This window comes from Geotrypetes seraphini, chromosome 3 (assembly GCF_902459505.1).
Source record: "Geotrypetes seraphini chromosome 3, aGeoSer1.1, whole genome shotgun sequence".
Classification (NCBI taxonomy): Eukaryota; Metazoa; Chordata; class Amphibia; order Gymnophiona; family Dermophiidae; genus Geotrypetes; species Geotrypetes seraphini.
The window spans coordinates 403,033,891-403,060,575 of NC_047086.1; the positions used below are offsets into that span (position 1 = coordinate 403,033,891).

The 26,685-nt window shown below is 45.0% G+C and overlaps 2 protein-coding genes across 3 annotated transcripts in view; one reads left to right on the top strand and one right to left on the bottom strand.

The window, feature by feature from the left end:
- The window catches only part of TMEM151B (transmembrane protein 151B), a 57,241-nt gene extending 37,405 nt beyond the window's left edge, over nt 1-19,836 (top strand). The window contains exon 3 of the transcript XR_004538623.1: nt 19,577-19,836. The gene's annotated coding sequence lies outside the window, so the exon portion shown is untranslated. The remainder of the gene's footprint in view (nt 1-19,576) is intronic.
- Nucleotides 5,985-26,532, bottom strand: TCTE1 (t-complex-associated-testis-expressed 1). Of its 2 annotated transcripts, none has more exons than XM_033935462.1 (5): nt 26,405-26,532; nt 23,001-23,257; nt 19,337-19,908; nt 11,907-12,356; nt 5,985-6,934 (listed from the first exon to the last, which is right to left on the bottom strand). In XM_033935462.1, the coding sequence occupies exons 2-5, from the start codon at nt 23,179-23,181 to the stop codon at nt 6,755-6,757; spliced, it is 1,383 nt and encodes a 460-aa protein (XP_033791353.1). In that variant the 5' UTR covers nt 23,182-23,257; nt 26,405-26,532; the 3' UTR covers nt 5,985-6,754. The 2 variants fall into 2 exon arrangements, with proteins under 2 accessions (XP_033791353.1, XP_033791354.1); XM_033935463.1 differs by lacking the exon at nt 26,405-26,532 and adding an exon at nt 24,441-24,481.
- Between the last annotated feature and the right edge of the window lie 153 nt (nt 26,533-26,685).

A 26,685-nucleotide genomic window follows, 5' to 3' on the forward strand; every position in this document is an offset into this window, starting at 1 on the left:
CATTTGCTATTTCTTTTCACATCTCCTCTCTTCTTCACTTACTGCCCTATGTCTGTTTGGCATTGTTCTTTCACATTCATCTTTCTTCAATTTTTTTCTGCCCTCTCAAATATAGTTTTCCCTCTCTCCTTCCCTTCATGTGCAGCAATTCTCCCTTCCCCTTCATGGGTAGCATGCCTTCCCTTCTCCAGTATGGCCAGACTGAATGCAATGGCAGTTTATATAGTGTGGGGGCTTTCAGCATCTGTCCATGCTCAAACTCTGTTGTGTCCTTTCTCCATTGATAGGAAGTCTACATCGGAGGGGGTGGGACAAGACAGGCTGCATAAGAACTGCCATACTGGGACAGACCGAAAATCCATCAAGCCCAGTATCCCGTTTCCAACAGTGGCCAACCTAGGTCAAAAGTACCTGGCAGAAACCCAAAGAGTAGCAACATTCCAGAACTGAGATTGTGATGTCATAATGCTTCATTCCACCAATGTCTAAGAGCCAAACTCATCAGTGATGCCACAATGGCTTGATTGTCCTATACTTGGCTCACAGAAGAACATAAGAGTTGCCATATTGAGATAGACTGAAGGCTCATTAAGCCTAGTATCCCGTTTCCAACAGTGGCCAACCCATGTCACAAGTGCCTGGCAAGATCTCAAGGAGAAAAACATATTTTATGCTGCTCATGCTAGGAATAAGCAGTGGGTTTCCCCAAGCCATTTCAATAATGGCCTATGGACATCTCTTTTAGGAAGTTAGCCAAGGATTTTGTTGGAAGGCCCTTTGCCATGTGCCCTTCCTTTAAGTAATGCAGTTTTAGTTTGGTCCAGTGAAAATGAAAGATGCAGGCTGGCAAAAGAAAGGAAGGGGTAAGAAATGCTGGATATGGAGTGGGGGAAGAAGAAAAGAAAAAGTGATGTTGGACACAACAAAAAGGGGGAGGGAATGGTAGATGCTGGGCTATGGGGAGGGGGAGAAGAGGGAAAAAGAGATTGTAAATATCTCAAAGAACTAGGAAGGGGACACAAGGGTAGCGAAGGAGAGATGCAGGACAGAAGGGTAGGGAAGGGGAAGTTCTGGACTTGAGCTGCCCCTAGGGAGAGTATGGAAGAAAAGATAGGGCTTTGAGCTACCTTGGGGGGTAGTGGGGAGCACTGCTGAAGGTTCATCTAGGTGTTAGATACTCTTGGGCTGATCCTTCCTCTAACGTTACTGCTCATCATCTGGTGTTAGCAAGGTTCATACCATTTACCAACATTTCCCTTTCTAATCCCTATATAAAAGACAAAACTAAAAAGAATCCAACATGTCTGCGGTAGGAGTCGAACAGCAAAAACGAGGAAAAGGACTGCCGAAATGATGTACGGGATTCAGGAACTTTATTCAAATCAAACAATATTGTATTCCAAATAATGGTACACCTTGTTTCCATCCGTGTTTCGAATCACTTCTTCCTCAGGGGTCCAAGATGTAGATTAGCTGGAATACCAAGAACCATATGGAGTATAACAGTAGCACATAGAAATTGTGGTGAACAGGTATCGGAGTCTCCTGTAGTTGACGCTTTCCAGTATTAAAATTGTCAGAAAGCGTCAACTACAGGAGCCTCCTACGCCTGTTCACTATGATTTCTATCTGTTACTGTTATACTCCATATGGTTCTCGGTATACCGGCTAATCCCCATCTAAGACATTGAGGAGGACTGGGCCTAGCACTGATCCTTGTGGCACTCCAGTGATCACTTTGCTTTGATCAGAGTTGACTTCATTGACCATTACTGTATGTTGCTCAACTCATTTCACACATAGTTTCCAATTTTTGTTTCATCTCACAAGCTGGTCAACTTGCTTACCGGTTTTCTATGTGGAGACTTGGGAGGGTTTTTAGAGGTATTTTTTATTTTTTTATTTTTTGATGCCCCTTAGTATATAACAAGTTCGGATAAAAACTTGTATCGTTTACTGTACTGTAATTATGGCAAATCATAACCTGTCAACTGACTTATGTATGTTCAACCTGTAACTCGTTCTGAGCTCTTTGCGGACAACGGGACCGAAAACAAATTAAAAAAATAAATAGTGTCGAAGATTTCTCGTACTTATCCTGAAAGGCATATCTGCTCTACCTTCCTGATCCACGACTCTGGTCACTTCATCTAAGAATTCAACCCGTTTTGTTTGGCAAGATTTCTTGTTGGTGAAACCATATTCTTTCGGATGCTTAACCTGACGTCAAGGTCCTGCACAATTCGATATTCTTTGGCAATGCTTCCATAAGCTAACAGGTCTATAGATCTTTGCTTCCCCCTTGTGGGCGGCATCATGTCTGCTTTTCTCTTGTGTATGTATATTGGAATCTGCTTAGGATGTAGGCAGATGATAAGTGCAATAAATAAATATAGTCTCTTGAAACAACAGTTTCAAGGGAACAGTTGAACAGAGTTGTGAGATGTGCAGTCTGCATCTTCTTAAGCTCCTTCAGCATTCTAGCTTGAACTCATCTGTTCTCAGGGCTTGATCACCTTCAGTTGCCTTCTTAGTAAACGGCAATGTCCAGACCTCAAAATCTTTAACATCCTTTTCCTTTTGGCCCATCACCTTCGTCTTCTAGTGTAAATACAGAATAACTATTAGAGGCTGACCAAAAGTGCTTTCTTTAGTTTCGTCTGAAACTGTAATTGTGAAAGCTTTGTGCCAAAACCGAGACTGCAGCTGAAACTGTGTGTGAATATGAATCAGCGAGGGCCACTAGGAATGGTCAGAGCTTGAAGTCTGCATCCCTCCGCTAAACCCATAGAGAGCTATTTTCAATAGGATGTCTAAGTCTGACTTTGGATGTTTCCTGCAAGACATCTAAAAGGCAAGATAGAGAAATGCCCATTTTCAAAACCTTTAGACATCCATCTTGGTGTTTTGAAAATTGCCTACTTAGATATCTTGGCCATCAGGACTTTTTAGGCATTTTCAACCACAAAAATGTCCAAACCTAAACCAATTGGACGTAGGAGGGCCACCGTTTATACTACATTGGCCACCCAGACATAAGAATAGCCTTACTGGGTCAGACCAATGGTCCATCCAGCCCAGTAGCCCTTTCTCACAGTAGCCAATCCAGGTCCCTGATACCTGGCCAAATCCCAAGGAGTAGCAATATTCCACGCTACCGATTCTGGGCATTTAAGTACCTCATGGGACATGTCGAAGTGGAAGATGATATTTTCTTTCTCAAGAGACCCTCAGCCACAAGAGGGCACCCGCTCAAACTCAGGAGCGGAAAATTTCATGGCGACACCAGAAAGTATTTCTTCACAGAGAGTGGTTGATCATTGGAACAAGCTTCCAGTGCAGGTGATCGAGGCAGACAGCGTGCCAGACTTTAAGAATAAATGGGATACTCATGTGGGATCCCTATGAGGGTCAAGACAAGAAAATTGGGTCATTAGGGCATAGACAGGGGGTGGGTAAGCAGAGTGGGCAGACTTGATGGGCTGTAGCCCTTTTCTGCCGTCATCTTCTATGTTTCTATGTTTCCCCCATGCCAGCAGAGCAGTGGAGCACCTTAGAGGCCACTACTGGGAATGTCACATAAAGGGTGTCCCTTATAATGTATGGTGAGCCCTCCAAAACTGCCCCCAAATCCACCTGTCTACCACAATAGCCCTTCTGGCTCCAGGTGGCACCTATATGGCATTATAGTAGGATTTTGGTGGGCTCACACTTTCCACCATAAATGTAGTGGTTAGAGTTGTCTTATGGACTTGGGTCCTCCTCTCTATGGCCATCTACCAAGTAATTCCACACATTTGCTAGCCTGTCTACTAGGCTTCCCCATACCAGATGCTGCTGTTCTAGCGACAGGTATGTACTGTTTTATTCAGATCTTTGTGGAGTGAGAGAGGGTCAGTGACCACAGGGAGTGTTGGGGGTCATACCTTCATCCATCTAGTCTGTTTGGGTACCTTTGAGGCACTTAGACACTTCTAAAACAGGTCTAGCTCTGAACATCTAAATCACATCCTGGACATCTTGAGAAATGTTCAATTATCACGGCAAGATGTCCAAGTGTTAAGCCCGCCCATAACACACCTCCAACACGCCCTCTTGAACTCTGGATGCACAGCGGACAAAAAGCTAGAAAGCTGGTTTCAAAAATCATCCAAGTGCCAGTTTATGTTGTCCTTTGGAATCTTTTGTTTTTGAAAATGAGCCCCAGAAAGACCACATTTTACCTCCAAGCGAAGTAGCTTCCACACAGATGGACTGAAATGAAAAGCCGTAACGCTTTGACAGTGGCTGAGTTTGTACCATCCGCAGTGACAGTTTATGTCATAACTCCACAGAAAGACTAATTGCTAAGGAGCTTTTTCATGTCAAATTTACAGATTTAAAGTCCTGCTAAAATTTTGAATCAAAAGCGTTTATTTAGAACATTCTATTTACCATATATTAAGCGATTTTGCATAATCATAACTGCATTACTTGCAATCGCTGTACAATTTTAAAAAAGGACTATAAAAAGAGTAGCCTTTCCTCCCTCCACACTATCTTATTATCCCTGTCCCAGTCATACCCATAGCCCACCAGGGGGGCCTAGGGTTGGTGGAGAGGCAACTCTTGTTTAGTTTCCATCAGAAATACATGGTCATTTTTTTTTTTTTTAACCAGAAAACATGGGCAAAACTTAAAATAACCTTTTGGCTGAAACCAAAATAGGGCAGAAAAACATTTTGGGCTAGTTTTGGCAAAATTTGGTTGGTCTTTAATAAAAGTACTGAAATTTCATCCTTCTGTTTGATTCTTGCCCTTCCTTTTTGGTTCTTCCTCTTTTCATGTACAATGTTCCCCCGGTCATTCGCGGTCGGTGATTTGCGGTCCCAGTCATTCGCGGTATTTTCCAACGGTGAATGTCCGGGCAAGAGAGGACAGTCAGAGAGGCAGGAGAGAGCAGCCGGAGCACCGACGAGTGAAAGAAATCACACACGGTATGTTTTGACAAGCAGCTCCTGATTGGTGAGGCCCGACTTTAATGCAGGAAGAGGTGGTCGGAGCATACCGCGACTGATTTCCTTCACTCGCCGGCACTCCGGCTGCTCTCTCCTGTCACCCCCGCTAAAAACCGTATTTGCGGTTTTACAAGATTCCCGGGGGTTCCTGGAACGGAACCCCCCCCCCCCCGAATCTCGGGGAGTACTGTATGTATCTAAAGAAGGGTTTGTCCTCGGTCTTTGCCGACAGGGCAATACACTTGTCTGTTTGAGCTTTGGCCTGCCTCATTGCTCTTCTTGCCCCCTCCCATTTCTCTGGTTCTTTTACTGAATGCTATTCCTTTTTGCTCTCTTCCTTCTCTTCTCTTGGAAACTGATCCGGACCCCTTGATTTCTTGCTCTTTCAGGGCTTCTTTTTATTGCTGTTCAGAGTGGTGAGTTGAAGGTAGGGTTACCAGATGTCCAGATTTCCTCAGACATGTCCTCTTTTTGAGGGGGTCCAGACTAAAGAGTTGCACAGGGACAGAAATCCCACCCGTCCCCAACCGTCAGGATCCTCTCTGTCCCCACCCGTACCCACCAGGATCCTCTCTGTCCCCACTCATCCCCACCAGGATCCTCTCTGTCCGCACCCGTCTCCGCCAGGATCCTCTCCGTCCCCACCAGGATCCTCTCCGTCTCCATCCATCCCCGCAAGGAATTACCTCCATCCCCACCTGTCCCCATAAAAAGCAGCAATTACTTCTGACCGGATCATCAATTCCACAGTTTCTTTTGCTGTTTTCCTTGTGGAATCTCTTTGGTGGAACCCTTTTTTTGTTTTCTGTTCAGGTAATTAACTTATAAACCCCCTCTTTCACTAAGGCTGACGTGTCCATTATATTATATGGATGAACCCTGCTTCCAAAGCCTTCCATCCCTGTGGGAGTCCCGTTGGCTAGAGGGGGGTCCCTGTAGGAGTCCCGTGGGCCACAGAGGGGTCCCCATGGGAGTCCCGTGGGTTAGGGGGGATTCCCGCGCTCCCCGTTCCCATGCAGACCTCTAGTCCGGATGGCTTTTCAAATCCCAGCACTTTGTCCGGGTTTTGAAAAGCTTCCCGACAAAATTGTGTCAGAAAGGGCCATCTGCGAATGTGTGGACGCAACGCAGTGAAATCACGCATACGCGCATGCGTGGATGCTGTCTGGGGCAGGGCTGGGGGGTGGAATAGGCCATGACAGAGGCAGAACTGGACAGTCCCAGGGGTGTGGCCATGGGTCTGGATTTTCCCAAAGGAACATCTGATAACCCTAGTTGAAGGACCAACCAGAGGCCAGGCTTATCTGACTGGGCTGCAAAACCAGGAGTGGCTAGCTGGAATGCAGATGATTGCACTAATGAGAAAAACCAACACCCAGGGCCTCTTTTACAGACCCGAAGCCCATAGAGATTTCAAGGCCGTGTGGCTTTGTATAAGAGGCCGCAAGTGAGTTGAAAGCACAAAAGCAGGGCCTGTGAGATGAACAGACAGGCTTTATTACTTCAATGGGGATCTTTAGGAGATTTGTTCTGCCTTCATAGGCTCTGCACGCAATGCGACATATCTCTGCAGCTCACCCAGCCGATTGTGTCATCCCCGGTGCCACATATCCTCCACAGTTCTAGACTATCCGAGAGAGGCATGGCTGCCCAGGGCTCTGGCAGAAGGAATTTATAGCAAAAGGAATTGGAGAGAAATATCAAGAACCAAAAGAAAGGGCTGAAAAGTGTTAGTGCAAGCTGGTGTCGGGGTGCTGTTATGCAGGCCCGGGGGTCGCAAGTTGCTGGAGTGCTTTCAGGCGGGCTCTCTCCTGATTATTCTTTAGGACCTGATTGATACAGAACTCATTTTCCTGTCCCACTTCTGTCAGCCGCAGGTCAAATTCCACAAGTGTCCTGTTGTCTGATATTCCTTCTACTAGCTGCTTGCCACCATCCTAAAATTTCAAGGGAGAAGCCATTAAATTCAGAACCTGAGGTGCATTCGAGGGAGAGAATTATTTAGCTCCTACGATTAAAGCTTCAAAACAAGAAACAACATTATAGCCAAATTCCCATACAGAGGACTTTTTTTTTTTTTTTTAACAGGGGCATCTTAGAATGATGGGACATAACACAGCAGTAAGATTAGGGTTACCATATGGCTTCAGAAAAGGGAGGATGGATTGAGACATCTGAGTTTTACTTCTATTGAAACCCAGACGTCTCAAGCCGCCCTCTTTTTTTGGAGTCATATGGGAACCCTAAGATCTGACAGGAAGTTCCATCAAGGGGGCCAGCTTAACCATTGTACCAGGTAACTTAGGACTAGATTCACTAAGCAAACTGATAGTGTACCAATTGGTTTGCAACCCGATTTTCCTCCGACCCGATTCACTAACCTCTCCTCCGATCTGTGCATGCAAATGAGAGGAAACGGCATGCAAAGTAGGAAGGACGCGATTCACTCCACTCCTGCGCCCGCACCTGGAGTACTGTGTTCAGTATTGGTCACCGCATCTTAAGAAGGATATGGCAATACTTGAAAGGGTCCAGAGGAGAGCGACACGAATGATTAAGGGCATGGAAAACCTTTCATACACTGAAAGATTGGAGAGATTGGGGCTCTTCTCCCTGGAAAAGCCGAGACTCAGAGGAGACATGATAGAGACCTACAAGATCATGAAGGGCATAGAGAGAGTAGAGAGAGATAGATTCTTCAAACTTTCAAAACATATAAGAACAAGAGGGCATTCGGAAAAATTGGAAGCGGATAGATTCAAAACAAATGCTAGGAAGTTTTTCTTTACTCAGCGGGTGGTGGAGACTTGGAATGCGCTTCCAGAGGATGTAATAGGGCAGAGTACGGTACTGGGGTTTAAGAAAGGATTGGACAATTTCCTGTTGGAAAAGGGGATAGAGGGGTATAGATAGAGGATTATTACGCAGGTTCTGGACCTGTTGGGCCGCCGCGTGAGCGGACTGCTGGGCACGATGGACCTCAGGTCTGACCCGGCAGAGGCATTGCTTATGTGCTTATGTGCACTAAACATTTTTCAGGCACACTGACTGGCTGGCCGATCCAAAATCAAGCGACTGATGAAGACCAGTCGCTTGTGCAAAAACCCTGCTCAGACCGCCCTGCTCTCTGCCCCGACTCTCCTGCTCCTGAGTTTCAGAAGCCGCCAAGCTTCAATTCTCTGGGTGCTTTTATTTTCCAACTTCCAACTCATTTACAGCTGAAATCCCAGCCAACTTCCACCAGCCCTGCTCTGCTGCAATTCTCCTGCTATGCCGACGTAAAAAAAAGCTCTCTGCTCCCTGCCGCGATTCTTCTTCTTGCCACCCCGCGCTCTCTGCCCTGACTCTTGCTGGCTGCTCTGACTCTCTCTTTCCTGCCCTTACTCTCTTCTCTGCCCCGATTCCCTGCAGCGTGAGCCTGTGGTTTTAACCCGCTTTAAACTTGCGGGTTAAAACCATGGGCTCGTGAAAAGTAAAAAGCAGTCAGCCCTATCCGCCTCCTGTTTGTTCTTATGCCTTTTCTCCCTCTCCTCCCAAACCTGACGTTTTGCAGATGTCAGTTTCCAGCACGGAGAGCATGCGCAGACCATCTACAGGAAAAGCAGATGGTCTGCGCATGCGTCAGGATCACTCACTAGCGATCCTTGTGGTCGGTGGGGGGGCGTTCCTCTGATCGCCCCCATTTGCATGCTGGCCCTTCATGAATTCATCGGCCTGCCACGGATTGGCTACGGATCGGGCACAATTGGCCAGGTTAGTGAATCTAGCCCATAAGGTACATGGGATAAAAAATGGGGGGAGGGGAAGGCAAAAGGGAATGGAACTTGTCTACCGCTTTTTTGTGGTAATACATTCAAAGCAGTTTGCGTACATACCTGGTGCAATGGCGGATTAAGTGACTTGCCCAGGGTCACAGGGAGAGCAATGGATTTGATCCTATAATTTCCACCACTAGGCCACTCCTCTCCTCCAAGCACCAAAAGCCCCACTATCTGATGTCACTTGGTCTAATTGTTAAGCTTTTTCTTCCCCCTCCTCCCCAGGGATCCAACATCTCTCCTTCCTCCTTTGATCCAGCATGTGTCCTAATCTTCCCCTCCCCTCCAACCTGGTCATTCTTTTCACACCCACCCAGACGCTCCCATGGGTCTTCTCTTTCCCTCTTCCCTTGCATGAAATGAGAAATACTTCAGCATATTTCTGAACACAGTTCAAACTCCTTTTACTGACTTACAAGTGCATTCACTCTGTAGCCCATCAATATCTCTCCTCACGTATTTCCCCCTATATTCCTCCCCACTGTGAACTCCATTCATTGGGTAAGTCCCTCTTAGCTGCACCCTTCTCCTCCACCGCTGACTCCTTCTTTCTTGCTGCGCCATATGCTTTGAACAGGCTGTCAAGAGTCAATATGTCATGCTCCATCCCTAGCAGTCTTCAAATCCAAGTTAAAAGTCCCCTTTTTTTGAAACTGCTTTCAGCTCTTAATTCCCACTCACCGTCAGATACCTAGACCCATCGTATCATTCCTTCTGCTAGAAATTCCCCAACCCTGAGATGTCCTGTCTGTCCAAATTAGACCGTAAGCTCTTCTGATCAGGGACTTTCTAGTGAATGTTAAATGTACAGTGCTGTGCACACTTTTCAGCACTACAGAAATTATAAATAGTAGAAGTCCATCCCCCCACCCCCCATGAGTTCAGCAAGTTGGCTCAGGGCATCGTAATCCCTTGAGTCAGTCCCGCTTATCAACATTCAGAATTCAAGTGGCCATTCTGCCCTTCTCTTTCCTGTGAATGGGCAAAGCACAAATAGTAAGGGCCTGGCTCTCCTGAATCTCTTCTCAGCTGCTATGAAACGCTAGCCTTTTATCACAAGTGCCCCTGAGTAGAAGCAGTAGCTAGCCCTAGGGCTTTGCAATTGGGAAAAGGGTATTTCAAAACCAATCAGAACATAAACATATTAGAGCTGGAAGCTACTTGTGTTGGGTCCTAATGGGAAATGTTTTAAGTCCGCAATGGAGAGGCACAAGAAAGACAGAAAAAGTGACCTGTGACGCTCAATGTCTTTATGATGACCAAGACCCAACATGTACGATTTCAACAGCTGCTACTTTATTTTGGCTAACTGACCCACATTTTATGGTTCAATTTCGATACTGTCTAGTTCCTACAATGTATCCACATACATAATACTTACAAACAGTACAAAAGAGGGAAATTCATCAGAATTTAAATTACACAGTTAGTCCTCAAACAGGACAAATCAGACCCTATAAGAAAGCATTGTGTGTTGAGGAGTTTTCTGAAAGTTTCTCTGTCGGCACGTTTCCTTAACTGCCCTACCATTGAATTCCATCATTTCACCCCAGCGCAACAAAAAGTCATTGCACAAGGGGTTCCCTGAATGGAAAGATCTTAATACTCAGTATAGTTTGGAATTCTTATGCTTTCAGGTGGATTTTTTGGGTCACCAAGCCGTGCAGTGGTATAAATTGTTGTATGGATATTTGAATAAAAAAACAAAAAGCCGGTCTTACGGATATTTGGAGCATTGAGATCAAGCACCAAATTTCTGCTTCTCAATGGTCACGACTTTGGTCTTAGAGATTAAAAAGTACAAGGTCAGCATCTATGAGACAAACTTGGTTCTTTTTGTTACATAGAGCTTTTTGGACCCCAGTTCGTTTACAAAAGTTGGATAGCTCTAGGTCTAATAGATGCTGGCATTGTAATTTAGATGCTGGGACTCTAGATCATTTACTTTTTTTTCTGTCCCTTTGTCAATTCCTTTTGGAAGTTAATTTGGTCCCAAATTAATTCAATGTTAGAAAATCATGTTGCCCTATCCTATGATACTATTTTATTTGGAACATCTATGAGATTCAAGAGTCAAATTTCAGCAAATAACAATAAACTTTTGTTAATACTGACGGGGGTTGCCATTCAACATATTACTGGAAATTGGAAGGACTATACTAAACTTAATTATACCTTTTGGTGGAATTCAGTTTGTCATATTTATAAAATGGAGAGAGTGCTTGCTATACAGCAAGGAAATTATAATAGTTTCAAAAAGATTTGGGGGCCATTGATTGCATATTCTAATGATTAGACACCTTGGACACCTTTTTATTACATAGGACTATATTTAATGTGGGGATGGGGAGGTATGCTATGGGATTTAATGGGTTTATTCCTGATGAATGGGATGGGTGGGGGAGGGGTCTTTTTTATATGCATTTGACAATAATTGTTAGAACGTCAAGTGATTTGTACGAATTATCTGATTGAATTTTGTACACTCATTGCAAGAGTTAAAACTGAATAAAGAATTAAAAAAAAGTCATTGCACTAGTTTCTACATATTTTGGATTAACACTGGCCTTTAGAAGTGCAGAATTTTCAGAACGCAACAATCTTTTGGGCTGATAAGTGGTCATCTTACTCTTGAAATACTCTGGAATCGTACCATACAAAAACTGATGACAAATCATCACAATCTTATATTGTACTCTAAATGCCACTGGCAGCCAGTGATATACATTTCTTTATAAAGACTTAGACTCCTGAAGCAGGCCACAGTGGCCGAAACACGTACAGGTCAAGTCTTGATCATAATAAAGACATTGAGCATCACAAGTCGTTCTTGTGCCTCTGCTGTGTGAAGGTAGGATCTTCTGTTTTGGTGCTGAGTCCGCAATGATCAGACACCATCTGCAGAAGGGATTTTATAATGCTCCCAAAGGCTCTCTCATCACAATGAAGGTATCACCACCTTCCAAAGAGCTTATTGTGTCATTGGATTGTATAATTATGCACATTACTCTGTGCAACCGTGATTTATAAATGAAAGTTACACTATAAATAAAGACATTTCTCATATCAATCTGACAAAGAACCAACATACCAGTCCAATGCGGTTGGAAGAAAAGTTGATGCTTCTCAGCGTCTTGTTCCGAGCGAGGACCAGTGAGATGGCGATGCCCGTTGGCTCAGATAGTTCGTTGCTGCCCAGGTGCACATTGACCAGGGTGGAATTGTGCAGGAGGGCTTGGCATATCGCCTGGCCCCCCTCGTCTCCCAGGCGATTGAGCCGCAGGTTCAGGGTGGTCAGCGTGGTATTTTTTGTCAGTGCGCGGGCAATAACTTGCGCCCCGCTGGCATGGATTCGGTTATTGCAGAGGATGACTGTTTCTAGCTTGCTGCGGTTCATAACTTTGCCGACAGCTCGAGCGCCCCGATCGTGTATCAGATTATGAGAGAGGTCCAGATGTACCATCGATGGGTGATCCAGCATACTGCTCAGCAACACTCGAACCTTTACATCGTCAACTTTGCTCCTACACAGCTTAAAAACCTGCAGAGGTGTAAAACAAAATGGGGGCAGTGCCAATCCAGACAGCTGGAACAACGCTAAGAACAGTTGTCAGGGCAGCTTCACATTATGCAAATATGACCAGTTTTAAGGATAGCTGAAATAAATATACGAGGGCCATATTTCATAAATAATGCACACTATTTTTTTAAATTGTAATGGGTTGGGGTTTTTTTTCAAGTACTTCTTTACAATCCTTCAATATAGTCTCCCTGCTTTGCAATGACCGAGTCCCAACATCCGGGAAGCTTCATTATTCCATCCAAGACACCGTTTTAGTTCAGTTGCCGAATGGTTCGGGTACCGGCGGAAGAAAGCTCTTCTAGAGATGCAAAACGATGTCCACGCATAAGTTGCTTCAACTTTGGAAAAAGGTCAAAGTCTGGTGGACTCATGTCTGGACTGTAGGGAGCATGAGGTAACACCTCCCAGCCGTATTCGTGTAGTTTTTCAAAGACATTCCCTATATGCAGGCGAGCGTTGTTGTGAAGAATGAGTGACCCAGCCAAGAGCAACTGAGGTCAGGTTTTGTGCATTTTTCAGCACATTTTTTTGAAAAAAATCACGATAATACACTACTGTGACACTTCTTCCACATGGAACTTTGTCTGTGATGATGATGCCTTCATGATCATAAGCAAAAATCATCATTTGTTTGTCTTTTGATTGAGCTCGTCAAAATTTGGGGGGGTCGTGGGGAAGATGGAGCTCTCCACTCATTGAAAAACTGCGCGAATACAGCTGGGAGGTGTTACCTATGCTCCTTACAGTCCAGGCATGAGTCCATCAGACTTCAACCTTTTTCCAAAGTTGAAACAACCTATGCGTAGACATCGTTTTGCATCTCTGGAAGAGCTTTCTTCCACCGGTACCTGAGCCATTCGGCAACTGAACAAAACAATGTCTTAGATGGAATAATGAAGCTTCCCGGACGTTAGGACTCTGTCATTGCAAAGCAGGGAGACTATATTGAAGGACTGTAAAGAAATACTTGAAAAAAATCCCAACATTTAAATTTTTAAAAATATGAAATGACCCTCGTACATGAGATTTGCATATACCATTTCATTTTCTGCAAATCTATTTATGTGTTTCTGGGTATGAGTCTGTGTGTGTCTGTCTAGATCACAGGTGTCAAAGTCGGTCCTCGAGGGCCGGAATCCAGTCGGGTTTTCAGGATTTCCCCAATGAATCTGCATGAGATCTATTTGCATGCACTGCTTTCAATGCATATTCATTGGGGAAATCCTGAAAACCCGACTGGATTCCGGCCCTCGAGGAGGGACTTTGACACCCCTGGTCTAGATATTACGGTGACCAGGTTATCCATTGCTTGAATACCTGATTGTAAACCGCTTAGATAATTTTGATAGGTGGTACATGATTATATCCATTGAAATCAGTATTTCTGGTCCCATAATGCACCAGGATGAGACTGGCAGAAATCCAGGACAATTCAAAAAGTCTCCCTTCTGGAATGGGTAACCTGGTCACCCTACTTGATGTGTGAATGAGTGTGTGTCTTTTGGTGTATGTTTCAGTGTGTCAGTCTATTTGTATTATGTATGTACCTTTATGTGTCTGTATTTATACAGTACGTGTGCGTGTGTGTGTGTTTCTAGGAATGTGTCTGTGTGATCCAGGAAATTACAGACTGGTGAGTCTGAAACTGGAGCCAGGCAAAATGGTAAGAGTATAATAAATAACAAAATAATAGAACATATATGCATTGATTAATGAGACAAAGCCAACATGGCTTTAATCAAGGAAAATCTTGGCTCACCAATCTGCTACATTTCTTCAAGGGGGTGAATAAACATGTGGATAAAGGTGAGCCAGTTGATATTATACATTTGGATTTTCAAAAGGCATTTGACAAAATACCTCATGAAATACTTCTAAGGAAATTAGAAAGTCATGGGATAGGAGGTAATGTCCTATTATGGATTAAGAATGAGATAGATGACAGGAGCCTATGGGAGACTTTACAGGTTGTGAGACCTATTCCTGCATTTTGCTGGAGTTGCTGAAGTCACAGGCTTGTACAAACTGGTTTCAGTTCAGATGCTGAGATGCTAATATGTGGCATGTGAGTGTGTAGATTTCTTACTGTGAAGTTTCTCAAGGACACCATCCAGTGCTGGAAAGACAATGAGCTATTTGACAGTGCTGAAAGCAAATGCAAGTCAGCAGGACACGCCATCCGGGAACCTAAGAACTGATAAAGTGATGCCAGGCTAATGCACTGATACTGATATACCCGTGTGAAGAATGGAAACTTCAAGAAGAAGAAAATTCCAGAAGCTATGCCTATCCAGAGCCCCCCAGAGAAGAATGGAGGTGTGGAATAGGAGAGGGTTAGATAGGCAGTTGGCCTACTCCAATAGGGTGATACATATTCACAGCCAGGGGAATAGTCTAAGACAAGGACACTTTATGTATAAAACCTCCATGCTTTGGTAGAGTTTCTTGAGAGAAGCCGCGCCATACTTACAGAAATATGCTGGCACTGCTTGTATGAGGGTTTTTTTTCTCTCCATTGTATATGTCCAAACTGATTTATTTCTGATTTGCCAAATGCTGCTAAAATACTAATTACTAGAATAAAAAGTTATTTGCTTTGGAATATACAATGTAATCTTGTGGGTTTTATTTTAGTTTTTTCCTTCACGATGGATCCCCAGTGAGGTAAAGTAAGCAGCCTTTTACTTCAAGAACTGGTTGAGAGATGGAAAACAGAGACTAGGTTCAAATGGTCAGTATTCTCAATGGAGAGGGGGTAAATAGTAGGGTTCCCCAAGGGTCTGTACTGGAACTTCTGCTTTTTAACATATTTATCAATGATCTAGAGATGGAAATATCTAGTGAGATAATTAAATTTGCTGATGACACAAAGTTGTTCAAAGTTATTAAATCATGAGAGGATTGTGAAAAATTGCAAGAGGACCTTGTAAGGTTGGGAGACTGGGCGTCAAAATGGCAGATGACATTTAATGTGAGCAAGTGCAAAGTGATGCATAATGGAAAGAGGAACCTGAACTATAGCTATGTGATGCCGTGCTCCACGTTAGGAGTCACCAAGCAGGAAAAGGATCTAGGTGTCATATTGAAACCCTCAGCTCAGTGTGTGGTGGCAATGGCTAAGAAAGCAAATAGAATGTTAGAAATTATAAGCAAAGGAATGGAAAACAAAGACGAATATGTTATAATACCTTTATATCACTCTATAGTGCGGCCACACCTTGAATACTGTGTGCAATTCTGATCACCACATCTCAAAAAAGATATAGCGGAATTAGGGATGGAACAACTTCCCTATGAGGAGAGGCTAATGTGGTAGGGTTCTTCAGCTTGGTGGAGAGACAAGTCAGGGATAATATGATAGAGGTCTGCAAAATACTATACTGAGTGGAGTGGAAATTAGTAGACATGAATCGCTTGTTTACTCCTTCCAGAAATACTAGTACTAGGGGGCATGCAATGAAGCTAATAAGTAGCAGATTTAAAACAAACCAGAGAAAATATTTCTTCACTTAATGTGTAATTAAACTCTGGAATTCGTTGCAGGAGGATGTGGTGAAATCAGTTAACTTAACAGGGTTTAAGAAAGGTTTAGTTAATTTTTCTAAAACAAAAGTCCATAATCCATTATTAAGATGGTTGGGGGAAATCCACTGCTTATTCCTTGTGGGTTGGCCACTGCTGGAAAAAGGATTTTGGGCTTGATGGACCTTCAGTTTGTTCCAGTATGGCAATGCTTATGTTCTTATGGATATGTGTCTTTATATGTGTGTGAGTATTTCTATCTGTATTTGAATATGGTTCTTTTTTTCTTGTGTCTATCCATCTGTATTTGAGTGAATGTCTTTGCGTGTCTGTCTTTATGCATATTTCATGCCTATTCATTGTGGATATTCTGAAAATATGACAGGCTAGGTGTATCCCAAGATCTGGATTAAATAAACACATTGTTTTACAACTCTGAATGCTTCTCTTAGAGCAGTTGATAATGTGAAGATGGGGAAAGATCGCTCTGAGGAAAGGGATGTTACCAGTGGTGTGCCTCAAGGTTCTGTTCTTGGGCCTGTTCTTTTTAACATTTTTATAAACAATATTGCTGAAGGGCTGTTGGGTAAAATTTGCCTCTTTATCGATGATACCAAAATCTGCAATAGAGTAGACCTCCCGGATGGTGTGAATAACATGAAGAAAGACCTGGCGAAGCTTGAAGAAAGGTCTGAGATTGGCAGCTAAAATTTAATGCTAAAAAATGCAAGGTCATGCATTTGGGCTGCAAAAGTCTGAGGGAACGGTACAGTTTAGGGAGTGAAGAACTTATGTGCACGACAGAAGAGCGGGACTTGGGTGTGATTGTATGTGATGATCTTAAGGTAGCCAAACAGGTTGAAAAGGTGACGGCGAAAGCTAGAAGGATGCGAGGTTGCATAGGGAGAGGTATGGCTAGTAGGAAAAAGGAGGTGTTGATGCCCCTGTATAAGACTTTGGTGAGACCTCATTTAGAATATTGTGTACAATTCTGGAGGCCAAACCTTCAAAAAGATATAAAAAGGATGGAGTTGGTCCAGAGGAAGGCTACTAAAATGGTGAACATAAGAACATAAGCAGTGCCTCCGCCGGGTCAGACCATAGGTCCATCCTGCCCAGCAGTCCGCTCCCGCGGCGGCCCAAACAGGTCACGACCTGTCTGAATCCCAGAAGGGGCCCCCTTGCCACCTTGGTTTCCCATCGAGTCCTATCTTCCCATCGAAGTCCTAACCCTCCGGTCTTGCACATGCACGACCTGGTTGGGTGTCTATACTTATTACCTGGTTAGCTTTCTATACCTGTGTTACATCCCAGCTCCTCCCTCAGTATCACACGATCCCTTTATCCCTCAGGAATCCGTCCAATCCCTGTTTGAATCCCTGTACCGTACTCTGCCTGATCACTTCCTCCGGTAGCGCATTCCAAGTGTCCACGACCCTTTGGGTGAAAAAAAACTTCCTTGCATTTGTTTTGAACCTATCTCCCTTCAGTTTCTCCGAATGCCCCCTCGTACCTGTTGTCCCCTTCAGCCTGAAGAATCTGTCCCTATACACCCTCTCCATGCCCCTCATGATCTTGAAGGTCTCTATCATATCTCCCCTGAGCCTCCTTTTTTCCAGAGAGAAGAGCCCCAGCCTATCCAACCTCTCGGCGTATGGGCAGTGTTCCAGCCCTCTTACCAGTTTTGTTGCTCTCCTTTGGACTCTCTCAAGTACCGCCATGTCCTTCTTGAGGTACGGCGACCAATATTGAACGCAGTATTCCAGATGCGGATGCACCATCGCTCGATACAATGGCATGATGACTTCCCGCGTCCTGGTTGTTATGCCCCTCTTTATGATGCCCAGCATCCTGTTGGCTTTTTTCGAGGCTGCTGCGCACTGTGCAGATGGCTTCAGTGATGCATCCACCAGCACACCCAAGTCTCTCTCTAGACTGCTGTCTCCCAACAATGCCCCCCCAATTTGTAGTTGAACAATGGGTTCTTTTTCCCTATATGCATAACCTTGCATTTTTCCACGTTAAAGCGCATTTGCCATTTGTTTGCCCAGTCTTCCAGCTTGTCCAGGTCCCTTTGCAGGTCCTCACACTCCTCCCTGGACCTAACTCTTCCGCACAGTTTGGTATCGTCTGCAAATTTTATAACCTGGGAACAGACTTAAAGATCTCAATCTGTATACTTTGGAGAAAAGGCGGGAGAGGGGATACATGATAGAGACATTTAAATACCTACATAATGTAAAATGCACATGAATCGAGTCTCTTTCATTTGAAAGGAAGCTCTGAATTGAGAGGATGGGGTTAAAAGGTGATAGTTCCAGAGTAATCTAAGGAAATACATTTTTACAGAAAGGGTGGTAGATGCATGGAAGTCTCCTGGAAGAGGTAGTGGAGATAGAGACTTTGTCTGAATTCAAGAGGGCCTGGGAGAGGCACTTGGGATCTCTCGGAGAGAGAAAGAGATGTTCAGCTACAAAATGAGGGGGTTGGTACTGGGGGAAAGTAACCTTGAAAAAGACTTGGGAGTGTTGGTGGATACAACAAAAAGACTTGGGAGTGTTGGTAGATACAACAATGAAACCAGCGGCGCAATGTGCGGCGGCCTCAAAAAAAGCAAACAGAATGTTGGGTATTATCAAGAAGGGTATTACAACAAGAACAAAGGAAGTCATCCTGCCACTGTATCGGGCGATGGTGCGCCCGCACCTGGAGTACTGTGCCCAATATTGGTCACCGTACCTTAAGAAGGATATGGCGATATTTGAGAGGTTCCAGAGGAGAGCGACACAAATGATTAAGGGTATGGAGAACCTTTCATACGCTGAAAGGTTAGAGAAACTGGGACTCTTCCCCCTGGAAAAGCAGAGACTCAGAGGTAACATGATAGAGACTTACAAGATTATGAAAGGCATAGAGAGGGTGGAGAGGGACAGGTTCTTCAGCGTACTAAGAACTACAAAAACAACAGGGCACTCGGAGAAATTGAAAGGGGACAGGTTTAGAACCAATGCTAGAAAGTTCTTCTTCACTCATAGGGTGGTGGATACCTGGAATGCGCTTCCGGAAGATGTAATAGGACAGACTACATTAAGGGGTTTCAAAGAGGGACTAGATAAATTCCTGAAGGATAAGGGGATTGAAGGCTACAGAAAAAGGAGGACACAGGAGCAAACAAGGGCATAGATAAAAGGGAAAAAGGGGTTTTTCAGGATATAAGGGAGTAGGAATCAACGGGTTAGACAAAAGATCACTCTACAGGCCATGGACCTGATGGGCCGCCGCGGGAGCGGACCGTTGGGCTCGATGAACCCTTGGTCTGACCCAGCGGAGGCAAATTCTTATGTTCTTATGTTACTGCAGATGGGCAGACTAGATGGGCCATTTGGTCTTTATCTGCCATCATGTTTCTAAGTTACCTTTAAAGTCTTGCAAAATTTTATGGCTTTGGCCAGGGAGATGCAATCTGGGTAGGTGAACTCAAAGAGGTTCCATTCAAAGTTCATTCCACAATTTTTCACCCCATAGACCAAGTGTAGCTCTTCCAGGTTGGGTAGGGCCTCTATAATGACCGACAGGTCAATGTGGTCTGTGGTAGGCAAATCTGTGCCAGAATCACTTCCTGAGTCAGATGTGTCCTCTTCCTCTTGCTTCTTTAGGTCCATCTTTATTGGCGGCAGAAGTTTGGTGATGTTCAGCTTCTTGATGAAATTCTTGCAGAGGGGCAAAGCATCCAGGATCACACCAGGATCTGTTACTCCAGGAATGAAATGCTCAATGAAATTCTCCATGTAACGTTCAAAGAACATCCGCTTCCAGCTGTCCCCATACGAGGAGATGTCACAGATTTCCCACCGTTTGGTGCAGACCCTCTTCCAGTAGCCCTCGTCACTGATCAAGTTGGCTGTGACGGAAAGGGGTAGGCTAATGGAGAGTTTCTGTAGCACTGTCTTTTGATACTTGGGCAGCAGTTTCTCCACAATGGGATTGTCTGTAAGAGAGAAAAGAGTGGATGCCTGGTTTAATTCTCTTTTGCATTCTTGCTCATTTCACAGGGAATTTGGTTATGATTGTAACAAATCAAATAAGTCTGAAAGAGTAAGTAGCTGGCATAGAGCAGGAGATGCCCATCTCGCTGCCAGCTGAGTAGCTTAATATTCCAGGGAGAATTGTGGGCTGGTGGGCAGTGGTGAAAAATGCTGCACATGATCCGGGGGATGAGAGAAGGAGAAATGTTGGATGTGGTAGTAGAGTGGGTGGGAGAGAGGCACCCTGGGTCTCTCTCTGTTTCCCCACTCCCTTTGCAGCAAGGGAGGGAATGAGAGAAAGACAGATGGACAATGAGAGAGAGAGGGAAACATGTCACTAATAGGGGTGGAGAAGAGAGGAAGAAAAGTTGGATTCATGGAGGGACAGAGAGCGATGTTGGTTGGGGAAGAAAATGAGGTTAGGAGAGGAAGCATGCAGGAGGCAGAAAGAAAGAAATATTGGATGCACAGTCAGAAGGAAGTGCAACCAGAGACTCATGAAATCACCAGACAACAAAGGTAGGAAAAATGATTTTATTTTCAATTTAGTGATCGAAATGTGTCCGTTTTGAGAATTTATATCTGCTGTCTATATTTTGCACTATATTTGTCTTTTTTTCTATAGTTGTTACTGAGGTGACATTATATATTTTACAGTCATCTACCTTGACCTCTTTGAAACCCCCCAAATATAAATGATAATTAAGATTTTCTCTGCGTACAGTGTGCTTTGTGTGTTTTTTTAAATTTGTGGTTACCATTATATATTAATAAGATTATATTGGGTGTATTGGTATATATTAATAAGATTATATTGGATTGTAGCAAACCAATTGTCCCGATTTCTATTAATCATACTCCTCTGCTAATACATCAAAATATCAAGATCCTAGGTATAACATTCGACACTAAATTATCATACCACGATCACATAAGTAACGTGGTGAAATCTACTTTTTTTAGATTACGCCAAATTCGTTCTGTTGCAAAATTCTTATGCGCAAAATCTTTAAATATCCTAATACATTCCCTAATTATTTCTAAATTAGATTATTGTAATGCTTTGTTCATGGGCATATCCCAAAAAGAAATCAGACACCTTCAAATCATACAGAACGCTTCCATAAAAATAATTCATAAAGCAAAGAAATTCGACCACGTCACTCCTTTACTTAAAGAATCCCACTGGCTTCCCGTTGCACATCGTATTTTATATAAAATATGTCTGCTTACGTTCAAATCAATAATGTCTCAAACCCCAGCTTTTATTTTCAGAGTGTTAATTCCTTATATAACTACAAGAACACTGAGATCTCAGGATCAACATCTATTGGCTATTCCCTCATTGAAAGTTATTAACACTAGACGGCTTACTATTTTTTCAGTGACCGCCCCACAATCTTGGAATAATCTCCCTATCTATATAAGAGAAGAAAAGAACTTAGCTAATTTCAAGACTAAGCTTAAAAGTTTCCTTTTCAATGACGTTTTTAGTTAATAAATAACTTTACATTTCTTCTTAACCTTTTATTTTCTTATTTGTGCTTTTATTCCCTCCCTATTGTTGTAATCCTGAAATATAGAATTTGATACAGAATGTAACCCTTTAAATATAGTTTTCCTAGTGTTTCAAGATTGTAAGTTTTTGTAATTATGTAATATTATTTGTCTTTGTAATAATTACCCCAAGTTTTTATTTATTCATTATTGTTTGTATATCGCCTAGAATGTAGAATAGGCGATTAATCAAATTGCATAATAAACTTGATAAACTTGGTATATGAAAAATGAATGGAAGAAATTGCATTGCAATTAGTATTATTATTATGGGGGTGAGGTCTAGGGCGGAGCTTGGGCGCAGGTACATGGTTGATATTTGTTAGAGTTAGGGGTACTTGGATTGACGAAGTTGAGAAGCTCTGCCCTAAGAGACACCACTCCCTAGTCCTCTTCAGTTCTATTATGCACACTAATAGCCACTGCAATTACTGTATACTCTGTAAAAGACACTGGCACTAAGAAATAAACGCCTCCAAATACCCTATACAATCTACCTTAAAACTCCTAGAAGTAACAATAGACAGATGCTGCACAATGCAGGCCCAAATCAACAAGACCACCCAGAAAGCATTTCTAACCATGCGCAATTTAAGAAAAATCAGAAAATTCTTCGACAAAGAGCAATATAGGCTAGTAGTCCAATCCCTAGTACTAGGTCTATTGGACTACTGCAACATACTCTATCTGCCTTGCCCTGCAACAATGATAAAACAACTACAGACAATCCAAAACACTGCACTCAGATTAATCTACTCACTGAGAAAATTTGACCACGTCACCGCGGCCTACCTGGACTCACACTGGTTACCAATACAAGCATGAATTCAATTCAAACTATACTGTCTATTCAAAGCAATAAATGGCACAGCCCCCAATTACCTAAACATCCGCCTGTACCAAAACACCACCACTAGGCAAAGAAGAACTAAGACCCCTTTTACCTACCCCCCACTCAAAGGCACCCAGCGCAAGAAGATATTTGACAGTCTGCTGGCGACGCATGCAGCGAAACTGGACCACACTATCTCCAACCTGCTGATAACAACAAACAACTACAAATATTTTCGCAAAGAAATCAAAACCCACCTATTCAAAAAATGTATACAGATGGCTTAACCCCAACCGGACCCCCCTCAACGCAACTCCCCCCTCTTTCCCCCTTCACCAGTTCCCTTCTCTTTAGCCTCAAGCATGTCAACTGCTTCCCTAACGGTATATATACTGGATCTGCACTATTTTCTATTTGTACAGCATCTTGTAGCTCTTGAAATATACAGCTCCATTATTCTTGTAACTTCTCCTGGAAATGACCAGAATTCTCTCTGTAATTATCCTGGAAATGTCCAGTTGTCTCTTTTGTAATCCGCCAGAACTGCAAGGTTGAGGCGGAATAGAAATCAGTAATGTAATGTAATGTAATGTAATGTAAGAAGTGTAGATTTTTCTTTGCTAGTGCTTTTATTACAAGCCAGAAGAGACATAAGTTATATCATACGCTCAAAGTTGTTGATGATGTGCTGGAGGCAGAGGTCAGTCAATGGAGGCACAATGGTGAGGGTCCATTCTGGGTCTTCTGTGATAATCCTGCGGAGTCTCCTATTGGTAGAAGCTCGCTTTCTGCCCGCCTCTGAAGCGATAAAGTCCAGGGTACCAATTTGACCTGCAGTGTCTGTCATCTTGCAGTCTTGCAAGTCCCTTGGAGGTGAGCACACTGCCAGGGGTCAATACTCGGCTGCCTCTATGGACTCATTTCTGTCAAAAAGAAGTTCCCAGATTGGAAAAGTGTCAAAACCATTTCTGGTAATTAAATCAGAAGCCCTTAAGGCAAAGCCTATTAATGAAGCAGCAAATGGCCAGGGGAGGGAAGTAGGAGACTATACTGTAGCATCAGTGCCAGTCCAGTTTAACCCTATGTCTGATTTGCGTTTATTTGGAGTTACTTTTTTGCTTTTATACATGGATGGTAACTAAAGTTCCTATGGGATCACTGCTGTTGCCGAATGGCATATTAGGAACCATGCAGCTTGTTCAGGAGTGGGCAACTCCAGTCCTCGAGGGCCATAATCCATTCGGGTTTTCAGGATTTCCCCAATGAATATGCATTGATAGCAGTGCATGCAAATAGATCTCATGCATATTCATTGGGGAAATCCTAAAAACCCGACTGGATTCCACCCCTGAGCTTGTTCTTAGAAGACTACAAATTGTTAGCAGAGTACAGCAAAACTGTCATGCAGTCTAGTTTTTTTAGTATTATTTTTTCTTCAATTCAAAAAGTATTAATTGAGGGGAGAAGGGTTGTTTATTTCTGCAATCCTGATATAGCGATTAACAATCTGTACATAAACAAAGTGGACCTGTGAACACTAGGGGACAAATAGGAGTTATAAAGTGAGGTGGTGGCTGAACAGGGGGGAGGGGGGAGAGGTCAAAAATAAGATGGAGGCACAGTGGGTAAGTGGAGTGGGGGGTAGAGCAGGTAAGGGAGAGACAGTGAAGGGAAAGGACGGTAGACAGATGGGGGAGAGGTAAAGAGAGACTGGGAGGACGGGGAGTGGGGTTGGTTAGAGTAGGTGAAGAAGAGGGAGGGTGTTAAATGGGATGGAGAACAAAGTTTGAGAGAAGAACAGGTGTGGGAGCAAAAGGCTAGTAAGTGGAGTGGGAGCTAAGCAGGGGGGGGGAGATGGGATACCAGATTTGTTGAAGCTAAAAAGAGGACATATGGCCCCAACCCCACCCACCCACAAACCTGAGTTCGGGGCCATGCCCAGGGTAGGATTAATTCGTCAAGGGCCCATAGGCACCCAAGTACACAGGGCCCCCTGCCCCGCCCCACCCCACCATGCGCCCAGGTGGAAACAGGAAGCTGTGTCAGAGGGAAGCTTTGGGCAAGCAGCACTGCTTGCACAATTACAGTTCCCGTTGCCTTTCTTACCCCGTTGTTTGCTTGTCTTACTTTCCGTCGATTGGGGGGGCCCACGTTGCCGATCGATGCTGGAGGGGCCCATCGCCGTTTGGAAAAAACAATGTTGATGCCCTCCTTCATCAGGCCCCCCTGACCATTTCGGGCCCTAGGCACGTGCCTACTTGGCCTATTGGTTAATCCTGCCCTGGCCATGCCTAGAGGACTTCCTGAGTATACATGAATTGGACGCGTGATGTCACACGCATCATGGTGTCATAACCGCACACGCTCAGAGGCCCTCCAGATGTGGCCCCGAGCTCTTGTCAGAACCGGGGCCTTCCAAACCTGGACAACCTACCGGGTTTTAAAAATCCATTTGGACACCTGGACAGTCCTATAATAAGAGGACATGTCTAAGTCAATCCTACTGGGAAGAGAGAGATAGTGAGTGGGGTAAGTGATAAGCAAGTTGGGAAGGAAAGGAATAGTGAGTTGAGTGGGTGATGAGCAAGTGGGAGAAGAGAGAGTTAATGAGTGGTGATGAGCAAGAGGGTTAGGTGGGGAAGAGGAACCTAGTGGGAGATGAGCAAGTTGGGGAGAGATAGCGAATGGGGTAAGTGATGAGTGGGTTGGGTTACTGAGTGGGGAGCAGGAGGGGGAGGGGAGGCTAGTGATTGGGGTGGGAGATGAGCAGGTTGGGGAGAGATAGCGAATGGGGTAAGTGATGAGCACGTGGGGGAGGGGTGGTGAGTGGGGTGGGTTACTGAGTGGGGGGAAGGTGGGGGAGGGAAGGCTAGTGATTGGGGTGGGAGATCAGCAAGTGGGGGAAGGGTGGTGAGTGGGGAGGGGTGGGTTACTGAGTGGGGGGAAGGTGGGGGAGGGGAGGCTAGAGATTGGGGTGGGAGATGAGCAAGTTGGGGAGAGATAGCGAATGGGGTAAGTGATGAGCATGTGGGGGAGGGGTTGTGAGTGGGGTGGGATACTGAGTGGGGGAAGGTGGGGGAGGGAATGGGGTGGGAGATCAGCAAGTGGGGGAGGGGTGGTGAGTGGGGTGGGGTACTGAGTGGGGGGAGGGGGGGGGGGGGGGTGGCTAGTGATTGGGATGGGAGATGAGCAGGTTGGGGAGAGATAGCGAATGGGGTAAGTGATGAGCATGTGGGGGAGGGGTGGTGAGTGGGTGGGTTACTGAGTGGGGGAAGGTGGGGGAGGGGAGGCTAGTGATTGGGGTGGGAGATCAGCAAGTGGGGGAGGAGTGGTGAGTGGGAGGGGTGGATTACTGAGTGGGGGAAGGTGGGGGAGGGGAGGCTAGAGATTGGGGTGGGAGATGAGCAAGTTGGGGAGAGATAGCGAATGGGGTAAGTGATGAGCATGTGGGGGAGGGGTTGTGAGTGGGGTGGGTTACTGAGTGGGGGAAGGTGGGGGAGGGGATGGGGTGGGAGATCAGCAAGTGGGGGAGGGGTGGTGAGTGGGGTGGGGTACTGAGTGGGGGGAGGTGGGGGGAGGGGTGGCTAGTGATTGGGGTGGGAGATGAGCAGGTTGGGGAGAGATAGCGAATGGGGTAAGTGATGAGCATGTGGGGGAGGGGTGGTGAGTGGGTGGGTTACTGAGTGGGGGAGGTGGGGGAGGGGAGGCTAGTGATTGGGGTGGGAGATCAGCAAGTGGGGGAGGAGTGGTGAGTGGGAGGGGTGGGTTACTGAGTGGGGGAAGGTGGGGGAGGGGAGGCTAGAGATTGGGGTGGGAGATGAGCAAGTTGGGGAGAGATAGCGAATGGGGTAAGTGATGAGCACGTGGGGGAGGGGTTGTGAGTGGGGTGGGTTACTGAGTGGGGGAGGGAAGGAAAGTGATTGGGGTGGGAGATCAGCAAGTGGGAGAGGGGTGGTGAGTGGGGTACTGAGTGGGGGAAGGTGGGGGAGGGGAGACTAGTGATTGGGGTGGGAGATGAGCAGGTGGATGAGGGGGGGAGGGGCGCTCTCGGAAACAGGCGGCGGCGTTACCTTAAGCCCCGGAGAACGGCCGGCGTCCAGGTCTCCCTTGGCAACCAGCTGCCACTGTCTCCCCGCCCCCAGGAAAGAGGCAGCCAATCGATGAGCCGAACGGCAACGACCTATTTCCTACTTCCGCGTTCTCCCCACCAAGCGCGCGCTAGAAAGGAGGGGCTTCTCGGTCGGCTTAGGAAAGAAAAGGCAAATGAGTGGTTCAGGGGGCGGGGATCTCTCTCTGTTTCTCCGCCCGCAAAGAGGAAGTATCCAATCAGCAGTGAAAAGGGAGGGGCTCG

Bases quoted from the DNA above. Each gene is read 5' to 3' on its own strand.
- TCTE1 (XM_033935462.1), bottom strand. From the start codon at position 23,181: ATGACAGACACTGCAGGTCAAATTGGTACCCTGGACTTTATCGCTTCA. The intron at 12,357-19,336 runs GTAACTTAGAAA...ACACCTCTGCAG, and splicing joins AATTTTGCAAGACTTTAAAG to GTTTTTAAGCTGTGTAGGAG. The intron at 6,935-11,906 runs GTATGTTGGTTC...TTGAAATTTTAG, and splicing joins CTTCCAACCGCATTGGACTG to GATGGTGGCAAGCAGCTAGT.